The sequence below is a fragment of the Opisthocomus hoazin genome, chromosome 22, assembly GCF_030867145.1.
Source record: "Opisthocomus hoazin isolate bOpiHoa1 chromosome 22, bOpiHoa1.hap1, whole genome shotgun sequence".
Classification (NCBI taxonomy): domain Eukaryota; kingdom Metazoa; phylum Chordata; class Aves; order Opisthocomiformes; family Opisthocomidae; genus Opisthocomus; species Opisthocomus hoazin.
The window spans coordinates 157,287-179,199 of NC_134435.1; the positions used below are offsets into that span (position 1 = coordinate 157,287).

The 21,913-nt window shown below is 41.6% G+C and overlaps 1 protein-coding gene across 4 annotated transcripts in view; it reads right to left on the bottom strand.

Moving 5' to 3' along the window:
• The window catches only part of KDM3B (lysine demethylase 3B), a 66,406-nt gene that overhangs the window by 13,133 nt on the left and 31,360 nt on the right, over nt 1-21,913 (bottom strand). For all 4 annotated transcript variants that reach the window (XR_012766065.1, XM_075441831.1, XM_075441832.1 and 1 more), the window contains 9 exons: nt 19,250-20,495; nt 18,683-18,884; nt 17,107-17,321; nt 15,899-16,051; nt 13,258-13,365; nt 11,923-12,050; nt 11,004-11,283; nt 10,292-10,548; nt 6,207-6,473 (listed from right to left, as the gene is read on the bottom strand). Coding sequence is in view for 3 of the 4 variants with exons in the window: in XM_075441831.1 (XP_075297946.1) it covers nt 6,207-6,473; nt 10,292-10,548; nt 11,004-11,283; nt 11,923-12,050; nt 13,258-13,365; nt 15,899-16,051; nt 17,107-17,321; nt 18,683-18,884; nt 19,250-20,495 (2,856 nt within the window). In the remaining variant the exon portion in view is untranslated. The remainder of the gene's footprint in view (nt 1-6,206; nt 6,474-10,291; nt 10,549-11,003; nt 11,284-11,922; nt 12,051-13,257; nt 13,366-15,898; nt 16,052-17,106; nt 17,322-18,682; nt 18,885-19,249; nt 20,496-21,913) is intronic.

Below are 21,913 nucleotides of genomic sequence, written 5' to 3' on the forward strand. Positions count from 1 at the left end.
GCGGAAGTACAGTGTGTGTTGAGTCCCACCACCTCTCATTTTTTTAAGCACAAATGCAACTACCACTAGAAACAGCATTTGCAGTAAAGCCTTCTCACATTAAGTTTTCATATTCTGATATGAATTTCACTATTTCACTACTTCTTTATGTTTGATCATGGATCATCATTAATTCTCCAGTACAAAACCAAGTAGCGTAAAAGTGGCTGTTCGCTTGCAAAAGGCATTTTAAGCTGTTCAGACTAACCACGTATATATATTCCACACCAATATTTGAGTGGTCTCTCCCCATAAATGCTCAATACTCAGAAAAGGTATACCAGACAATCCTCCCAACGCTGACGAAGACCTTCAGTTCCTCTCACCCTTCAATCTCTAGAGAGAGTTGTAAGACTTGAGAGAAAAGGAAAAGAGGGTATGAACCAAACTTGCACATGGACTATCCGACTTGAAGAACTCTACGTTTAGTAACTGCTACCTATATTCAAATGACAGTTCACATGTCTATGCAAGTTTGAATCAATTCCAAGCTGTGCCCTATACATTAACGATGATCTGAAGGTCGATCTTGGGTTTATTCACATGAAAACCTCAGTACAACCCTGAGGAGCACAGATGCCCCTAGATGTTCTAGTAGTATCAGCACACTTGGCAGAGATATCTACAGAGCTATTGACCAGCAACTCCAAAGTTATGTTGCTTAAAAACACTCTAGTAACTAACCACTGCTTCACCTGGATTTCCTGATGGCCTTTAACAGGACTAGCATCCATTATAGTCCCTAAGTGAGGACTATTCATTCAGAAACGAATGGAGGAAAAAAAAACAACCTTGGGGACAATAGAAATGGCCTTGGTTCTCAAATGTAACACAACATAGTACTTCAGTTGTAGAAGGCAGCTATGAAACCTGAAATCCAGAAGAGTGAGGCTTAAGAAAATGAAAAGGTGTTTTTACTTTACTCCTGTCAACTTCAGAAAAAAAACAAAAAACCAACACACCCCACCCCCCTCCCCCAGAATCACAGAAACATTTAGGTTGGAAGAGACCACCCTCAGACTGGGAAAAAAAAAAAAAAAAAAAAATTTCTTGTGTTCACATTGAACTTCCTGGCTTTTAATTTGTGCCTACTGCCTCTCATCCTGTCAGCAGGCACTGCTGAGAAGAGTCTGGCTCCCTCTTCCTCCTTCCCTCTCATCAGGTATTTACACACACTGGAAAGATTTCCTCCCCACACCTTCCTGAACCTTCTCTTTGCTAGAACAGTTCCAGCTCCCTCAGCATCCCTTCATATGAAAGATCCTCCAGTCCTTTAATCATCTTTGTGGCCCTTCGCTGGACATCCTCCAGTAAGTCCACGTCTGTCTTGTACTGGGGAGCCCAGAACTGGACACAGCGCTCCAGGCGTGGCCTCTACCAGTGCAGAGTTGAAGCGAAGGATCAATTCCCTTGACCTGCTGAAAACACTCTTCCTAACGCAGCCCAGGATGCCGCTGCCCTTCACTGCTGCGAGGATACATTCTTGGCTCACAGTCACTTTCTTGCCTACCAGGACCCCAAGGTCCTTCCAGGCAAAGCTACTTTCCAGCCAGCCGCCCCTCAGCACATACTGCTGCAGGGTGTTATTCCTTCTGAGGTCGGGGACTTTACATGTCGAACATCATGAGATTCCTCTTGGTCCAGTTCTCCAGCTTGTCCACCTCCCTCTGAACAGCAGCACAACCATCTGGTGTATCAGCCATTCCTCCCAGTTTTGTATCGTCTGTAGATGTGCTGAGGGTGTTTGAACTCTGTCCCACCTACATCATTAATGAGGATGCTGAATAGTTCTCAACTCAATACAGACCCCCCAGGATACACCACTTGTGACTGGCCTCCAGCTGGACTTCGTGCTAGTTATCACAACTCTCAGAGCATAGCATTTCAGTCAGTTTTAAATCCACCACACTGTCCACTTACCTAGTCCGTACTTAATCAGTTTGTCTGATGACATTATGACAGTGCCAAAAGCCTTATTAAAGTTAAGCTAAAAAACATCCAGTGCTCTCCTCTCACCCACCAAGCCAGCTGTCTCATCACAGAAGGCTAAAAGGCAGGTTAAGCATGACTCAAACAGCATTCCTGAGCCTCTCTTCTCTTCAGGACCATATCTCATGGGATTCTTCTAAGCAGATATCTGAAAAGGTGAAAGTCTGCTCTCCTGAACGCCAAGCTCGTGATCTTTTTTTTTTTTCCTTTGCTCCCTCCTTGCAGGATCTTGAATCGAACCCCACCATCTGATAGTCAATGCAGCCAAAGCTGCCCCTTACCTTCACATCAACAAGTTCTTCCTTGTGCATAAGCATGAGCTTTAGCAGAACACCCTTCCCTAGCTGTCTCCTTGATCAGCTGTGTCAGGACTTTGTCATCAATGCACTCAAGAAAACTTCAGGATTGCTTGTGTTGTTCCTCCAGCAGACATCAGGGTGGCCCCACGAAGCCCAGGAAATGTGAACACAGGGCTTCCTCCAGTCGTGTGAAGGCAGCCTTATCACGTCTTCTTGATCAGGTGGTGTGTAGCAGGTAGTCGCGACAATGCTGCCAATGTTAGTCTGCTCGCTAATCCTGGCCCACAAACTCTCAAATTGCTCATTATCCATTCCTAAGCGGCCTCATGCATTCCAGCTGCTCCCTCACATAAACAGCAATGCTGCATCCTCACCTTCCTGGGCTGTCATTCCTTAACTGTCCTTCCTTGAACAGTCTGTACCTATCCCTCGCCACACTACACATGCATGAGCTATCCCACCACTTCTCCATCATACCAATGAGACGGTGGCCGTGCAACTAATTCCTTTTGTTTGTTCCCTGTGCTGTATGCATTAGTTTACAGGCACTTCAGAAAAGCACCCAGTCATGCTGATTTCCCAGAAACAGTACGAGAGCCTTCCTCATAATGACGTGATGTACACAATTCCTTACTTATGTGCATATGCTGGAGGCAGACATGTTTCATCCCTGTTTCTCCTGTTGACCCCACACTGCTTGCTTGCCAACCCAATCAACTAATTCCTTTTTTGATGACTAGTCATACTCTGCTTCCCTTGTTGTTCCTGGCTTACAGCTCTCCTAATCAGGTTGGCCAACCTGTTGGCAAAGATGCTTTTGCGCCACTTAGATGGATCCCATCTCTTCCAAGAGTCCTCGATCCTCAAAGAGGTTCCTATGATCATAAACCCAAAACTCTGTTGTCAAAACCAGCTGTGCAAACAATGGTTGACATGCAGAATCATTCCCTCTACCCCTTACCAGCAGGATTAAGAAAACTACCTGGGTTCCATGGCCTTGATCACTACCCCCAGAGCCATATAGTCACTCTTGGTACTCTCCAGGTCTCCCCAGTAGCATTGTTCATGCCAATATGGAAGAGCAGCAGAGGGCAAACATCTAAGCCACAGACAAGTTTCGGCAGTCTTTCGACTATGCCCCAAACGTGCAGCCCTGACAAGCACAAAACCTCCCTAACATGACAGAGCAGATACACTGATCCCAAGTTTAAATATATTCCCTGATCCCAGTAGGAACTGTAATATTAAGGCAACAGAAAGGTTTTAATCATATTCTAAAAAAACCCAGGGATTATGGATGAGGAGTAAAATGACAGTACCTTTCACAGGATGGGTGGAACTGCTGCCAGGTAGACTTTAAGCCGATGAATAAACTAGTTGTCTTCAGTCCAAGAAAATAATGACAAATATTGGTCCCTCCTGTATTCACGTGACCACTTGAACATAACAATTAAAAAAAAAAAAAATCTGCTTAACCTAGTAGAACCCTTCCAGCTATTAAGCAGGGAATTTCTCATGGAAGAAAGAAAATGCTCTCTCTAGTGAAGAACATAGCTGGGGTTGCAAGATAAAAGGATAGTAGACTTGGTTGGTAGACATTTCCTGCCAGATCTGACGTCAGACTACAGGAAGAAAACAAATAAAAACCTCCACCACCACCCCAAATCCGTAGTATCTCAAAAAACAGAAAGCCTAGCATCAAAACTCAGAAAAGAACAGGTTGCTATAGGACAAGAATCCTGACGGTATCCCCAGATGAGCAACAACCATGTTCAAGAGAGTAAAATGCTCTTGAAGAACAGCTCCAGAAACAAATAATCCTAAGGTCTCCCAGTGCATTTTGACAACGTCTAAGAAAAAGGAGTTGAGAAACATTGCTTTTTATGCGTGACACCGAAAAAGTGCAATTCGTTATCTATTTGTTACAGCGAAAAGAATTTTCTCTTTCAATAACTTGGGATTCTACCATGGCTAAGATCTTCATATGGCTCAGATGTAGTGTCCAGCGTGTACTTATCATGCTAGGGAGAATACCTAACAGATTTTTTCCCCACTAAACTTTTCCAGCCCACAAAATGGGAAGGGGAAAATTATTTGGGGGATGGTGGTGGAATCAATATTCTTTGATTTCAGTTTTAAATGTGCAGCTGGGATGTACATGGAGGATGTACAGCCAAGGGAGAACTGTGACAGAGCAGGATTTGTTGAAAGAATCACTGCTTGAAGAAATACCATTTAGAATAGCCCTGTCAAGACAGCGATGCCTGCTTGGGTTACCTGCGCTCTCTCTCGTGCAGGAATGAGAGAGGTTAGTTAGACTGCTTTCCACATTTCAGCAGGAAACTCAAGTGAGTGCAACACCACTGAAGAATCATTGAATGAACAAGGGACTCACCTAGTCTGTTGCTATACAAGGGGTCCTCTGAATGATCAAGTCATTCAAAAGCATCAATAGCACATTTTGGGGTGATGTAATAGATGGTCACAAATAGTAAATGCTCATGACAGTTGCGGACAGAGTCTCAGAGTGTGGACCAGCTTGGACGGGCGATGCACACTGCAAGCTACACATCTGACATAAGATTGATAATCACATCTCTAGACTCCATAAGGCATCTCTCAGGATTCATTACCAGTCAAGAACCCTAAGCCAAATGCAGCATCTTGCACCGGGTGATTAACCAGTCTGATTTGCGAAGAAACTGACAAGCATATCTTCTGCAAGTAGCTCCCGAAATATTTAGGATCTTCCTCAGAAAGACAGTATTATTTGCTGACAGAGAGGGTCAAGAAAATTATACAAGTATACTGACACCAAAAGAGGAACATGCAGCCTGATCTGTTCCTCTGCCACAGCTCAGCAGTCCGCATGTCTTGTGAGCAACCACAAATAAGTACGGAATATGAGTGCCAAGAGCATTAGCACAGTAACAACAGAACAGCTGACAACCAGGATTTCTCTAGAAAAGATGATGAGGGACACGACTGTCTAGCACCAATGGTCTCAATCCTGAGTAGTTGGTAAAGGTAACAGTGTCAGAGGTAGCTGCAGAACCAAGTGCCAGGAACACAGTTTGAACACTGATGGACATCACGTTCTGTTAGAGCTATATGTGCACTTGCTCTGCAGCAGCATCTACTTACCCATTTTTTAAGATTCAGCTTGTCTGACTAGGCCAATCTTTATGACTCTCTGGAGAAGTCTAAGCTGTAGCACTATGGATTGGAACTTGAACAAGTGGCTATGCTGGCAGCAGGTCTATGGTCCAGTCTTTTGACTGCAGGCCTAACTGGTTGATGACCCCTCAAAACAATCCAGGAGAGTGCTCAACACAAGGGATGCTGAGTTCAAAACAATAGTTGGGTTCACACAGGCTGTAGGCTAAGGACGAGACACTGCATCAACTACACCCAAATATTTCAGCACAAATTCAGGAGAAATTACCACATGCAGCACTTATGTTCTTGTACATATTACAGCTGGAAGGAATGGACCTTTTCCTGAGGCTATAAAGCATCAAGTATGGGATACATGCTAGGATGTATGCAGGAAGTCACAGGGGATTCACTACTGGGCTGTAGTAGAGCAGGCACAGCACAAACCACACCACAAATAAAAAGGCTGTGACAGCAAACACCCTCATATTGGTAAGCTGAGAAAAGCTCAATGTGCAGGGACATATGGGCCTGAGTCAGTACAGCATGCAGTGGACAGGGCCAGTGTCCTCCGTTTATAGTGCTACAGCTGAAATCTTCATTCATCATATTCACTCAGGAGCAACTGGCCAAAGTTTGAATGGACTTGTCAATAACCAAGGTACAGGTTAGAATTTCAGGATACTTTGAAGCAGTAATGGTTGGCTATTTTTCATCACCCACCTGGCCTTGTTTCCAGCACTCCCTGAAGATCTTCCAGTTGTTTTTGTTGCTAGGATCATGAAGGCAAAGGAGTCTACCATCACACAGCCAAGAGTGGGAAGTGTGCGGATCCAGCACATTTAAGCCCATTACCATTTCCTTCACCTCTCTCTGTGTTTCAGCTAAATTACTAGCTCGTTTTGCAGCATCAGATGTCTTCTTATTTTCCACCACAGAAGCAATGATATGGTCTAAGAAGTTAGGCAGGCTGGCTTTACCTTTGGCCCCCTAGAGGATATAAATCCAGAGGTAAATTTAGTCTTGCAACAGCATACATATTAATGCATATCTGCTCTCATTCAGATTTTAGTTACGGACATATTGCTATCAGATAAACATGCAACTAAACAAATCAGCTCAGAGACAGGCATGTATCCAGTAATAACAGAAACAGCTATGCCTTTGTTTTATAATAGCAAAACTTAAAATAACCTGCTACAGGCCATCTAGAAAAATATTACAGCAAACAATCATGGAATAGAAAACTTAACTGATCCAAACTCTGCTATTTTAATGGTAAAAATGGCTCATATTTTTCTTAACTTCACTAATATCTCAACTCTATCTCCCCAATTTCCTCATTCCACTATTAAGGAATTGAATTAAACCTGGTACAGGTAAGCCATCGAATACATGAACATTAAGCAAACACTGACACATAGAGAGAAAAAAGTGCTTCCTGTATGTATGATGCTAATAGAACCGTTAGTAGACAGCCTCTCTGATTGTGGTGTCTGTGCTCCTCCAGGGACATTAAAAATTCCTCAAGGGATGTTCAAAATTCAGAAGAGATTAACGCTGCAATCTTAAATTGTGTTCTTAAATTTAAGAAAAAATAAAAGCCTGCCTACAGGCCTTGCCTATAGCAAGATACTTAAGACACTAAATACATTTCAATATATTTCATATATCGAACAGAAGATAAACACTAAACTCAATCATTATTCACAAGACATCCATAGGAGGAATCAGGGGTGTGATAAATTTCTGGTAGCAAAGAGCTCCTCATTCTAGCCAAAAAAAACAACCAACACCCACTCCCCTCAGCGCTCCCCCCAAAAAAAACCCACCAAACAAAAAACAAAAAACCCAAACAGGGACTGAGAGCTGAGTGAACAGTAACAGTGAAAAACTATTATTGGAACAATTTTGCCATCTTCTTTAAAATTAATGTTCAATAGACAGAAAATTTACCATATGCAGAGGTATCAATCTAAAACACAACACCATTAATAACTGAACATATTAATTAAATAAAAAATATTCATGGACATATAGAAGAGTCAGAAGGAAGACCTAGAGATCATTTGGCATAACTTAACCTGATTTCAACAGAAAGTTACCCTGGGCTGAGTCAAGTCAAACCTTAACTTCTCAGGGAAGCAGCTTAGATCACTTTTCTGGACAGCCTATTCCACTGCTTGAATGTAAAGTAAGAATTTTTTCTTATATCCAGATAGAATTTCCTCTGGAGCAACTTGTTCCATTGCCTCTTGCCCTTTTGCCATGCATCCTTGTGAAAGGAGTACCTCCATATTCTCTACAATTACCTTTTAGATATAAGCACAAATACAGGCTGGGCGGAGAATGGATTCAGAGCAGCCCTGAGGAGGACCTAGGCATGTTGGCTGACAAGCAGCTCAACATGACCCAGCAGCTTGCGCTTGCAGTTCAGAAAGACATATGGTATCCTGGGCTACATCAAAAGAAGCGTGGCCAGCAGGTCGAGAGAGGCGATTCTACCCCATCGGGAGTCCCGCATCCAGGTCTAGAGCCCTCAGCACAGGACAGACACAGACCTGCTGGAGTGGTGCCAGAGGAGACCACAGCAATGATCCGAGGGCTGGAACACCTCTGCTATGAGGAAAGGCTGAGGGGGTTGGGGCTGTTCAGCCTGGAGAAGAGAAAGCTCCACGGAGACCTTAGAGGAGCCTTCCAGTACTGGAAGGGGGCTTACAAGAAAGCTGGAGAGGGACTTTTAACAAGGGCATGTAGTGACAGGACAAGGGGCAATAGCTTTAAACTGAAAGAGGGTAGATTTAGATTAGATATGAGGAAGAAGTTCTTTATTATGTGGGTGGCGAGGCCCTGGCACAGGCTGCCCACAGAAGCTGTGGATGTCCCCTCCCTGGAAGCATTCAAGACAAGGCTGGACGGGACTTTAAGCAACCTGGTCTAGTGCAAGGTGTCCCTGGAAACGGCAGGGGGGGTGGAACCAGATGATCACAGAATCATAGAATGCTTTGGATTGGAAGGGACCTTTAGAGATCATCTAGCCCAACCCCCCTGCAGCGTGATCTATTACTATATGCTAGATTGTATCAGATCCCCAAAGCATTCTGCTCTCTAGGATGAAGAGAACCAGTTTCTTCAACCTTTCTTCATGTGTCAAGCTCTCCAATGCTTTAATCATTCTTCATGGCCCTCCACTGGATCCCCTCCAATTTTTCAGAGTCATTCTTCAGCTGGGGAGACAAAAAAACTGTAAACAGTTCCAGGTGTGGCCTAACAAGTGCTGAGTGGAATAATCACATTCCTTGATGTACTCCAGCTGCATGCTTCCCGATGCAGCCCAGGACAGTTTACCTTCACAGCTGCAAGGACATAATGCTGACTCACGTTCACCTTGCTGTCCTCCAGGACCCTGGGCTCCTTTCAGAAGGGCTACACTCCTGCTAGTCAGACACCAGCCTGTACTGCTGCTTGGGATTATGTTAGTTTTCTACTGCCTGTCTTATGCAATTAAGACTAGGTCATAATATCATCTGCTTATGATGGTCTTAAAAATGTACCTTTACACTAACTCTCTAAAGGCCATGAAATAGACAAATTGCAGTTTAACTGTTGCAGTCAATGCTAACTACTCTTCACAACGGAATGTCAACACTCCAGAAACACCAAGACAATTCTCTTCATGAGCAGCATTCTATTACTTCTCTCAATTTGACCAACACAACTGTTGTTTCTCAGGTATGTTTTGTTCATATACATTCTACATTAAACATCCAGGCATTGATATGGGGGGTCAGACCAGAGCTCCTCAAAAGCTCTTTCAAATCTGAATTACTGAGTGAAGACTGGAAGTCAAAATGTATCTGATTCAATGTGGTGAGAGAATGCATACAGTTGCAGGGAAAGGGATACAAGCTGAGACAAGCCTGGAAGGAATCACTTGCTTTAAAACAAGCGATCACAATTTCTTCGCCTGTACTCAGTGACGAGGGGGCAGGGGATGGAAGTATTATTGGATTCACCTTCCTGTAGAAGCGACATTTTTTCCCGTACAGTTCCCTCTACCAAAACCAAGTAACATGAACTATTATTAAAGTTCCATCTTTCCAGCTTGACACAGGAAAAAACAAAGTTCTGCTATGATACAAGCCATTTCATCATTTTCCTCATTCTATCTGCCTAAGCTTTTGGAGAAAGCATTCTCCAAGAGCTAAGCCTTGATAAATTCCACAGAATTCATTCTTCTCAAACTAAATGCTTTTAACCATTTCAATATTGTTGATTTGCTCAGGGGTTTTCTTTTAAGGTTATTTCCTCCAAAGTGGATTAAGGAGAAACAAAAAGTGTCCTTACTTCAGAATAAGAATCTAGAAATAGCAACTACATCTTGAATTCATATTCTATCTTAAATGCCTTTCAAGCATACGTAAGTTTTCTTAAAGAACTGGTTTGCTCCTAAGTTTTTGTCTTTTTCTGTGGTATGCACTTGCCATATTTTTAAAGATGTGGAATTTGAAGTGAGATTTCATAGGGATGCTGATTATCAATCAAACAATTTAAAAACTATATTTAACTCACTCTCTTGGTCTCTTGCAAGCAATAGCTTCTCCGTAGCAGTAGTAAACCAAACCACAAGCTAATAATTAGCATCGAAATTCTCTACAACTTATGGGGTGGTGTGTTTTGGTGAGATACTGCATTTGTTTCAACATTTCAGAAAAAGGAACTATAAAAACATTTAGATGAAAACTGTCAGATCATCATTAAATTCTTCCTTAGAACAGGTATCATTGAAGAAAAACAAAATTATTTACCGTAGAAGTTGCAGAAAAAACCGGAGGAAAGGGAATTCCTGTGTCTAATGGGACCTGAGGAAGCTTTCCTGGCCCTGTGTGTAGCAGATCTCTGAGGCTGGAGCCTTCAGCTTTGTTGCTAGATGTCACTGGGCCCAACAAGAGGCTATTAAACAGCTTTGGAGTTAGTGGGGAAACCTTTGTACTGGAGTTGAAGGAATCCAATCCAAAGGGTGAATGGGATTCTTTATTAAGCACTGACCTCAGTGATCCTGATTCTGCAAGATAAATATCAACATTGGGGGAAAAAAATAAAGAAAAAAAAGTAAAGTTCAAATGATCACAAAGTTCTCTGAAATTATCTTTGCATAGCACACAAAACAGCTTTATTTACTTCAATAATTATAAACTGACAAAGCTGCATCTGAAATTCACTACTATGATTTTACATTAGGATACGAGTTGCTCATTACTTAGAAAACAAATACAAGAATGACACTGAAATAAACTGGGAGTGAAAAGACAGTATTTTTATCTTCTGCTGTATCATTATCTTTTCAGCTTTGCATATTCCTAAGACCATAAAAAAACCCTGGTTCTAAGAGACAAAGGAAGAAAAATGACCATGTTCTCTCCTATTTAGGGCTAAGCACTCTCACAAAGAATAGCAACCAAGCACTATGTTATCATTTATCTTTTAATTCCAACCCTAGAGGGCATGCCTTCTGCTCACCTTTTGTTTCTTCTTTTGCTTTTTGTGTTGCTAAATCTGCAAGCCAGTGTAAGGCTGATGATGGAGCGGTTTCTGGACAAAGTGGTCTGTTAGTCTTTATTTCACCAGTGTTACTGGTTGGTAATGTCTCTGTTTTTGCAGATTCTTCTATCCTGCTATCAGTTGCTTCAGATTTTGGAACAGTGTCCACTTCTAGCTGCCCCACTCCTGCTGTCCCTGCTCCAGTGGAAAAGGTGCTCTCATTACCAGAGACTGACGCACTGGGATTTACAGTCGGAAGCTAAAACAAAAATATAAACAACTGCTAAATGCTGAATAAAGGGAGGAGTTCAACTTGGGAGACATTTTAGTTATCCAGTGCATGGGGTTTGTTTGTTCATTTGCTTTAAGCACACAGTAGAGATCATTTACGCTTTTGTAGCAGCAGAATACAGGAGCTTCTTCTCTGTGTACATGAAGACCTTGCATTGTGGTGTGAATTGTTACCACCTCATATTTTAGTCATCTTTTAACACAAGCCTGGGCTTTTAAATTTTATTTATTTATCTTTCTGGCGGACTTTTTGTGTGAAAAGTGACAGAACTATTCTACATTCAGCATAACATTCAGAAACTATAACAAAATAAACACACATGTTGCAAGCTTTTCATACTAGTTCGTTTTAAGCATCAGTATGGATGGCTTCCTAGCCAACTTTTACAGAAGAGTATTAGCCCAAATATACACTTGGCAAACAACAGTTGCAGCGCACATCCCAAAAATATGTCCCAAAACATTTTCGTTAAGCTAAAACACTCAGAATACATACAGAGAAAATAAAATTTGTGTTTCACAACAGATTAATCCAAAGGATCTAACATTTTAATAGATCTTAAAAACGTAATGTCAAACATGGTAATTTCAGCCTCAAATTACATACCTGCGATATTCCATTAGTGACAGCTGGTCTCAACACCGATTTGTTCTGCCGGTTAATACACGGACAGTTGGCTTTAATACCCCATTTGCCTCGTGCTGCATGAACCATGTCTCCAATATTGTAAAGCGCTGGAAATAAAGTTAAAATCTTTAATATCACCTGTAAGGAAACCTAAAAACAAGGCCTTAACTATAATACATATTCAGACAGGCAGGCATTTTGTTAGTATTACTGCTAAGTACCTTTAAGATCACATGCTATAACAAGACACTTGTCTCTGAACAGTGTGGAGAACTGCACTAACACTAGCTTAGTGATGTCACTGAGAGGCTGTCAAGCCTCGCAAATCATACAAATTGTCATCTCTTCCTACTATTCCATGTAGGATCCAATGATACCGCAATGAGGCAACTTAGAACCATCAAAAGAGACTATATATCCCTTGGAGCAATGTTAAAACAATCTGGAGCACATTGTCCTCTATACTCCCAGTAAAGAGGAAGGAGGTAATGAATTGAACAGGTGAGTGCCTGGATGTGTGGCCACCGCCATACTCAAGGTTTTGGCTTCTATGATCACGAATCTGCCTTTACGAAGCCAAGTCTCTTGGGAGCTGACGGGATTCACTTGCCCAAGCAGGGCAAGAGAGCCTTTGCCAACAAGTTGGCCAGATTTGTATGGAGAGCTTTAAACTAGGGCCTGTAGTGACAGGACAAGAGGCAGTGGCTTTAAGCCAATGGAGGGTAGGTTCAGATTAGACATAAAGATGAAATATTGTACAATGAGGGTGACGAGACACTGGAACAGGTTACCCAGAGAAGCTGTGGATGCCCCAGCCCTGGAGGTGTTCAAGGTCAGGTGGGACGGAGCTTTGAGCAACCCGATCTAGTGGAAGATGTCCCTGACCATGCCAAGAGGGTTGGACTAGATGAACTTCAAAGGTCTCTTCCAACCCAAACCATTCCATGATTCTACGATTTTTAGGACCAGCTATGTGAACAGTCAAGTAAATGGTCAGCACCATTTCCTTTCCCTCCCCTCAACAGGAAAGACCTTTCTTGAAAGTTAACCAAATTTACTGATACAATTAAAACCAGCTGACCACAAGAAGTCACAGCTAGTATCAGAAGGGTGTTCACTTCAAACCCACAGCTTGATCTTACTTACATTACCTTTCCTTCAACCCTTCCACTGTAGCGAGTGGAATTCTCCTCTAAATCCATGCTGGAAAAGGTAATAGCTAGAACACCAATCATCTTAGTGTTTTTCCCACTTGCTTGTTTAGAATTGAGAAGAAAAAAAAAGTGATTTTTCCTTTAAGATTTCAAGCATTACCTGTACCAGGAATGATCTGTGTCGGCATAAGATTCTCTGGTTCATGAGACTGACCCTTCGCACACTTCAGCCATGAGAAGACTTCCTCATCACCAATCTCCTCTGTCTCTGGAATAAAGGCATAAAAAAAGTAAAATTTTGTACAAAAGACACTAAAGCTTTACAATGCTGAATATTTCTGCATCATATTGCTTCTTTTGATTCTTAACAGTGCATCAGATTACCCTGGCGATCTCAGAAATAAACTATAAATACAGACCACTTAGAACACGAACTGCAATAACTTTGCCTCTTCAGAATATAAAACTGCTAGTGTCATTTTCCCTTTATCTCTAGCAGCTTGTTATTTTCAATCACCTAAAAATCTTGGCTTCTAACCTCAATTTTTGAATCTCATACTCTTGTTCTCATTATGCTTTCCTAAACTATAGAGTAATTCTATCTTTTCATGTCATCATCTCCCAAGCTTTTTCAACAAAGAGTATCTGCAGATCAGTTCCGGGAAGAGGAAGCTAAGCTCTGCTGTCAGTATATCTACTTACAAAGCTAACAAGTAGCAAATTAGTAGTTTGAAAAGTAGTCTGACAAATTTATAATTCTTCACATTTTAAACCAAGTTGGGACTACAAATATGTCACTGCATAAGGTGTATGCCATTCTCTTCTTTTGAAAGGGAACGTGGGGCAAGTGTGAGTGGGGTAGAATACAAGACGGATCGTATAAAACTTAATTTCAGGGTCCTTTAGACTGGTATCTGCATAGGCTGTTTCTACAGTACATAGTTCAGAAGCCTCTTGAGGCAAGTAATTGTATTTAAGTAATGCCCTGGTTCTACATTTTGGTCCATTTCAAAATTTCAGACATGATTAGTATACCTTAAGTACAATACTGTTTTCAGGAAGATACCATTGATAAGCGCTATACGCATACACACACACAGCCTCCACTACCATTTGACATTGTAAAATCTCAGTCTTTGCAACGCTGACCCTCCTCCGTACACCAGTGAGTAAAAACGTCTCATATGCCCGGCATTTCTTCATTTTAACCTGGCACAGGTGATGTTATCATATTTCTTTCTTTGATGTGACAAGGAGTTAAGAGACTAGTGCCCTTGAATCATGGACATCCTTATACCACATTCTGTCAGACATATCCAGTCCCAAATGCTTTTTCCAAACAAGTACAGTGCCAGATACGAGAAACCCTGTTCTATTTACTTTCAACTATTTCCACTGTACCCTGATTAAGCAGATCTTCAAGATTGTTATGCTCTCTTCTGCTGTATTCTGGCAGTAATTTCATAGGCTTCATTATTATACTGAGTCTGGATGGGATGGAGTTAATTTTATTCACAGCAGCTTGTTTTAGACTTGTGACCAAAACAATGCTGATAACACTCTAATGTTTTAGCTATTGCTGAACAGTGTTTGCACAGTGCCCAGGTCTTCTTTGTTTCTCACTCTGCCCACACCCTCCCAATGAATAGATTGGGGGTGCACAAGAGGTTGGGACAGAACACCACCACATGACCCCAACTAAGCAAAGGAATGTTCCATGCCACACAACGTTACACTCAACAATAAAAACAAAGAGAGAGTTTAAGCAAGCTAGCCATGCATGGGAAACTGCTGGGCAACAGTCTGTCCATGGGAGGTGGCGAGTTACTGCGTTTTTATCACTGGCTTTGTTCTGTTTTCTTTTTCTACTTTTCTATTTCCCCTTCACTTATTAAACAATTTTTATCTCGACCTACAAGCTTTCTTGCTTTTACTCTTCCTTTCCCATCTCCCCAGTACCAGTGCTACAAGGAAGCAACCAAGTGGCTGCACAGTTCTTAGCTGCCTACTGGGGTTAACCCACAACAATGATATAAAAATAGTTGACTTGTTATCTATTTTTAAAAAAACATTGCTTTTATAATTCATTCAGTGTTCTCTGGTACCTTTACAATAATGAACAGACAGCAGTACTCATTAACATCCAGTATTTTGTACATCTGCTCCATATAATAATGTAACTGTCACTGATGGCTTTACATTATTAAGATTATCCATTGTCAGCATCCATGTTACCAGAGAGCGATCTCAGTACAGTAAAATACACAAAAAAGTAACTATGTATTCACTTTTGTAAAAAGAGTGTGCCTCTATTTGTTAGAAGTTGAACTTACTGAACTTTTTCCTGAATTACAAATTCTAGTGTGTCGAGGAATCAAAAAAAGAAGAAAACTTTCCAATCTAACTCCTTGTTACAGAAAGGAGTTATCTGCAGTGTCTGCTTACTAGTTCATCTTGTTATGGTTCTGGACTGTTATAATATTACTTAATATTTCTTTTATACTCTCTAAGGAAAAGATGGAACTATACAGTAGTCCATCTTCATACACAGCTGATGCCTGCTGATGTTATAATCTTAATATACAAATTCTAACCAAATAGATAAAACAGAGGTATCTAAGGAAATGAAGAATGGAACAGCAGCATATAAGGCAGTAGTGCCAAAATTCCAAGCCTCCAGCCTCCCAAGCTGATACTCACTAACTCCCACAAAACCTTCAGCAACTTCCAAGAAACTATGCCCTCTGAAAGCCAGCCAGAACAAACAGATCACCGTGCGGGCAAAACAATCCAGTGCTCACCACTACGTGGACGATTCTTCCTCAGTCGGTAACAGTCCAGGCAGACCCCAAAACCACACTTGCGACAAACCCAATGAATATTGAAGAGTGTTGTCTCACATACATCACACATTTCCCTCACTCCACGCACCGCTCGCTTCCATGCCACTTTCTCTATAAAGAGAAGGAACATTAGGAATCACCTTTTTGACATGTTGCATTTCTCCCACCTAATCTGAGAATATCACAGGAAGATTGATACAGAAACCATTCACAGAAACATGACTTGAGGGCAGAGTACAGAAACACATACTTCTACATCCAGAGACACATTTTTTGAGGTGCTAGTCTCGTGACACTATTAACACTGCTGTTTCTAAGAGCAGATAAGGTCAAGCACCAAGATGAACACACTACAAGGAAATGGAGCACCTCATATTCTGTAGTAACTGAGTATCAAGGAGCGCTTACAGAACTTTCAGCAAAATTTTAAAACTTCTGCTAGTTTTATGAACTAATAATGTGAACTTACAAGACTACAAAGAATGTGTATTTAATTTTACTAATTGGATGCCTGTTAACTCTTTGGATTCTAAACCAACACATTTGATGAGGAAAGGGAAGTCCTCTCCAGACAGCGGCCCCTGAACATTCCAGAAGCCAAATGGAAAAATCAGATAGTCAGAGCTACCCATGCGATATGCTGAACTGGCTACCTTTAGAATAAACCCACTCCCCTTGTAGTGGCAACACTGTCAACTAATTGCTCAGCTGAGTCCTTGCAGGCTGAACGCAGGTGCTGCTCCCTCCCTAGAAAACCCTGAGTTTTTATGTGATGCTCCTGGAGCATAACAGGATAGGAATATGTATGAAAGGCTGTTTGTTAAAGCATAGCTGGTCAGTGTGATAAGTGTTCTAGAATTATTTCTATTTCCTTATGAACAAGGCTCAGCTGATTTCTGCATTTATTTATTGAAAAATAATTTAACAATGTTGGGAAAGTTAATGTTAGCTTCCTTCTAGTAATGTAGCACTGATCCAAACAAAAAATCCCAAATGCTGGTCCCACAATTACACACACACCAAAGAAGTGAACATAGTCTTCTCTTTGGAAGAAAAGAAGAACCATTTTAACAAGAAATTATATTACACTTTCAACTCTATTCCACTGCACTGTACACACATTACATAGAGAAGATAGACAAAAACACTTCAAAAGTCCAGCTTACGATGTGGCTCCACCATCATCATTGCCTCCTTCTCTGACATAACAAGCTGGCAGAACTGGTCCCCAACATTGGCCAGGATATATTTGGAAGTTTCCAGATCGATCCCCTCTGCAGGGGAGGAGGAAGGAATCCATAGGCTCATGGCATCAGGGTCACTCTGTTGCGGGTTCAAGAAACCCTCTACTCGTAGAATACCTTTCCGTGTAAATATCAGCCTGCAGGAAACAGGATGGAGTAATTGAGAAGCTGCTCAACCACCTTTAATTAACTTATAATGCTATCTGTGTCAGAACATAAACACCCAGAAAGGCAAAAGAAAGGCTTGAGCTAGAGTGCTATACTCTACAGCCAGTACAATTATTATGCATATCCAAATAACACAGAGAATAAGGTACATGAAGGCAACGGCTGAAAAACCCACTATAACGAATCCCCAGGTCCCAGTAAGCGTTGGTGGGAAATTCCACATATAGCAAATTGCTACAGCGTGGCAAGTCACATTTCTCTATGCTATTAATAGAAACAGATACAAAATACAATTTATTTAGGCTGCTGCATGATGCTGCTTGTAAAATTGTGCATGGTTCTCGTTCTCCGTTTCAACTCCATAGAAAGTTATTTCCCAGCTTTTGGGAAAACAGTATTTCAGTTCTGGCTAGGGCTGCCACCACTCAATGACTGTTCTAACAGTTCATATTACAATGCACACAAAAATCCTTATCATACCTACTATTCTTGCCACTGCTCTCCACAGAGATGAGCCACAACTGTTCTATCAGTAGCTGATGACTCTCCTAGTTTTTGTGTGGTAAAAGGTATAAACAACGTAAGTTACAGAACCCTGAACATCTCCTGCCAATATTAAAGGTAACTTCATTTTCAAGCAGATACAATCTTTCCTTTAATCTCAATGCTAGATTAATTTTTAATAAGTTCAGGCAGAGAAGCAACTATCATCCTTACTGGATGGGTGGCACATACTAAAAATTCACTTCATCCTTTTTATGCCAGAAAGTGAACAAACACACTTTTGGAAAAAGATGCATACCACTTGCTAGAACAGACAGTTCCAAGGAAGATGAAGAAAAGCATGACAGGTCCAAGAGCTGTAAGACGTGCATAACAGAGAAAACACAGGCAGTGTTCTACTCCTAAAAATCAGATCTGTACTCAACAAAACCTAACCAAGCATTAGCCTCATGCTGCCAATGTTTAGTTACTCGTCTATCAAACTAAAATTTTATCTCTGTTCTCAACTCCTTATGAAAGGGGGAGAGAACAGTTATTACATACTAACCGCTACCCAACAGTAAAGTTCTACCCAGCAAAGCAAATTCAGTCTCCCTGAGGCTGGACCTGGAGGTTCACTTAGTACCATATAGCTGTCTCTTCCAACACCGGCTCTTCCTGCCTCAGTGAGGGAATTCCAGTCAGGTGACGCAGGGAAATGCAAGACACTCATAATGTTCATTATTGTACCCAAGCACATTAAGTAAGTAAAACATAATTACTTTGTGCTTGGACATGGTCCAAGCTCTGCATAGACTACATATGAAGGAAGGAAGAATTTGAGCACCTCCGGAAATGGAAGAAGCGACATGCCACAGTTGAGTCATCCTGCTCTTGCTCCTTAAATTTTCGGTACCGCTCCAGACGGCACTCCCGGCACTTGTGCAGATGTGGAGCTACGTTGATGCAAGAGCCATCCTGGAGAAAGGGCTCTCCTGACTGCTTCAGCTTCCTCACCTTACTCATATCTTTCAGCACAGACTGGCCAACTGGGTGAGGCAAAGTAGAAGTAAAAATCCATTAGTTAACTGCAACAGTAAAAGGATACTGGCCTCAACAAATGTATTTTCAGAGATCTATATGCTCATACCCATGCAAAACCGGTAAGACTGCTGAAGTCTGCAGCATACCACACTTTAGTCCTGATAATATATACTTAAACATTTCTCAAAGTCAACATGTTAATTCACATACAAGAACCATTAAACTTTAGCCTTGTAAGTATTCTGTGTGCTGCCTGCTGAGCATAAATAAGGTTTACACCTATGGTCAGTTCACACAGTTCACCACACAGGAGATATCCCAGTGTCCCACCTCCTTGTGCTTCCAAGACACCCTGCATTCAAGTCATCACCTTTTAATGGAGCTGTGCGAGGCCGGCCCTTTGGGGCTTGCTTCCCTTTTCCTTTCCCCAGGAGCAATTCAGCATTGCGCTCTGCATTGGGGCCTAGCTTTGCCATCAGGTGGTCTGGAATTCCCTTCATACAAGCCTTGGCCTGCAACTGGTCTTCAGAGTCACTCAAATCTGACAGGTCACTATTGGTACTGGAGTCTGAGTCCTGTTTGGATGTCAAGCTCCGCTCATCTAGAGAGAACCTTTTCACAGACTCAAAAGGGGCTTTGTTCTCCTGTGGAAACTCTGCCTGTGAAGAGAAAAAGCCAGGTGGATGTCTGCCAAACACATTAGAAAAAGTTTTCAGAAGAGGATTGTCCTGCTGCCCAGGCCCAACAGCTGGTTTTTCTTCTGTTGGGCTGGAGGAAAGTGTGGGCATCTCAATAGGCTGTGTCAGGTTGCTGGTCGGTGAGCTGGAACGGCCATTCCCTACAGTGGAAGGGCTCTGAATGTCAGCAGCAACTGTTGAACCAGGAGTACTAGAGACAATCTTTGAGGAGTCAGTTGTTATAAACAAAGTTTTCTTCTTAGCTAGAGAAGAGTCTGTAGAGGTGAGTGATTCTGGCCAGCCAGAAGTGGCCTTATGACCCACAGGTGTGGAGGGAGCAGAAACCCCTGTCTGAGATGAAGATGCAAAGCCACTGAAAGGACTAAGTTCTGCTTTCTCAGCAAATGCCAGGAAAGGGTTTGAGGGTTCCTCTCTTGATAGCTTTGGGGGCTGTAAAAACAGGTTTTCATGACTATCTGGGGGGCGACTATTCAACAAACTTCGTGAAAAGGCTGGAGTAAGGGTAGGCATAGATTCCACAGGCAGCTTCCGCTCCACAGAACTGCCAGACTGGGCTCCTGGTTTAGTGTCTGCTGAAAGAATTTTACCTTTACAGATCCCAGCACCCACACTCTCTGTACACTGTTTGAATGAGTCCCGACTAGAGGCATCTTCAGTTAAGCTCTCTGAAATGACTGTGAAATAGTTACTGGAAGGTAGATTTTGGGACATGCATTGAAAAAACAAGTTCTTGGACAGATCAGAATCTTTCTGAGCCTCTTGTCCAGTACTACAGCCAAAAGGAAATCCAGAAGGCTTGCTTTCCGGAGTCACTGCTCCATTTGATTGGTTCCTCCCACCCCCAAATACCAAGGACTGGGAAGCACTTGGGAGAGAGACTCCAAATCCAGAAGCCGCCAAAAGTGAATTCCGGGAATTCTGAAACAAAATTAAAAAGCATTAGCTTATTAGAGGATTCTTGTTTGATTCAGCAATACTTTGGTTCATCTTATTGTACAATTAGCATTCTACTTATGCACCTGTTATTAGAAACTTCCAGCAGAATTATTCACAATGAAGAAACTTCTTTAAAGATGTTGATAGACTAATTTTTCCTACCTACAAGCTATTGAAACTAATGAACTAACAGTGTCTGTTACATACTGAAAACACACGGAGAAAATGAACACTCCGTGTTTCATCATGCTTTAGAACAAAACTGAGATACAAGGTGAACTGATTCAGAAAAGCAAGTTATTTAAACTGCCGATTGTTTTAATACAAGTCAGCAAGAAGGGCACCTTAATTGAAACTGCTTTTCAGTAATCTCCTATCTTTCACTGTCCCCTAAGATCATCCTGACAAGCTTCTCCTACCTAACCAGCACCCTCAAAATAATTAACTTAGCTTGCAAAGTTAATTAAACAAAGAAAGCCCTCTAGCAGCTAGTGAAGCAACTGTTCCTGGTCACAGCAAGTCACATCTGCTGACAGGTAGACAGATGCCTATAAAGTGGTGCCTTCCAGGGAATTACTCAACAGAGGTTAAGCACAAGGGGCTTAATTTTTATGATCTTCAAATACTGGAAAGTTTTCTGACTTGCAGATTTCTACTAGACCCATAACCGTGATACGGAATACTTACTTGCTCTCTTCTCAATTTATACTTAATTCAGATCTTCCAGTTCTCATAGTGCTGCTGTAACTGACTATATTCTGCGACTACCTCATCAGTTCAATTTCTTTTCTTTGAGTTTCCAGTCAGAAATCTTCTCATGAGGAGTACTCATGATTAATACATTTTTATTCCAAGGCCATGTTAAATACAGCCACAGCCTCTGCACAATGCATCTTACTGGTCATTAGTGTCACTGCACACCTACTACAGTGCAAACCAATGTTTAGCTTGCTCCTCATTAGCAACCTTCAGCCGTAACAACTTTAGTATCCTATTAGACAGCTCTTACAGATATTAGAATTGCAGATATTTCTTTTTAGAGACAAAGTAATTTTTACAAACTGAGTTCTAATAGTTTTAAAAAGCATATGAATATGAATGCAAACCAACTTGTTAAGTAATCTCACAAACCAAAACACACTATGATTAAGTGGATGGTCTGAAGCAATAACACATGTGAACTACCTACCACACTCCTGGTGATTTGTGTCAGGTTCCATCCCTCCAGAAAAATACAGTTTGAAAAGCACTGCCAGTCTACCTTCAAATTCTGAAGCCAGATTATTAACAATGATTTAAAACAAGTGATCTGGGGTTGCAGAGAGGGAGGGAAGGTGAGGTGGTACCAAAATTTCTCAGTACAATTAAAGCTACTCCTTAATTTTACTGATGATAGATAC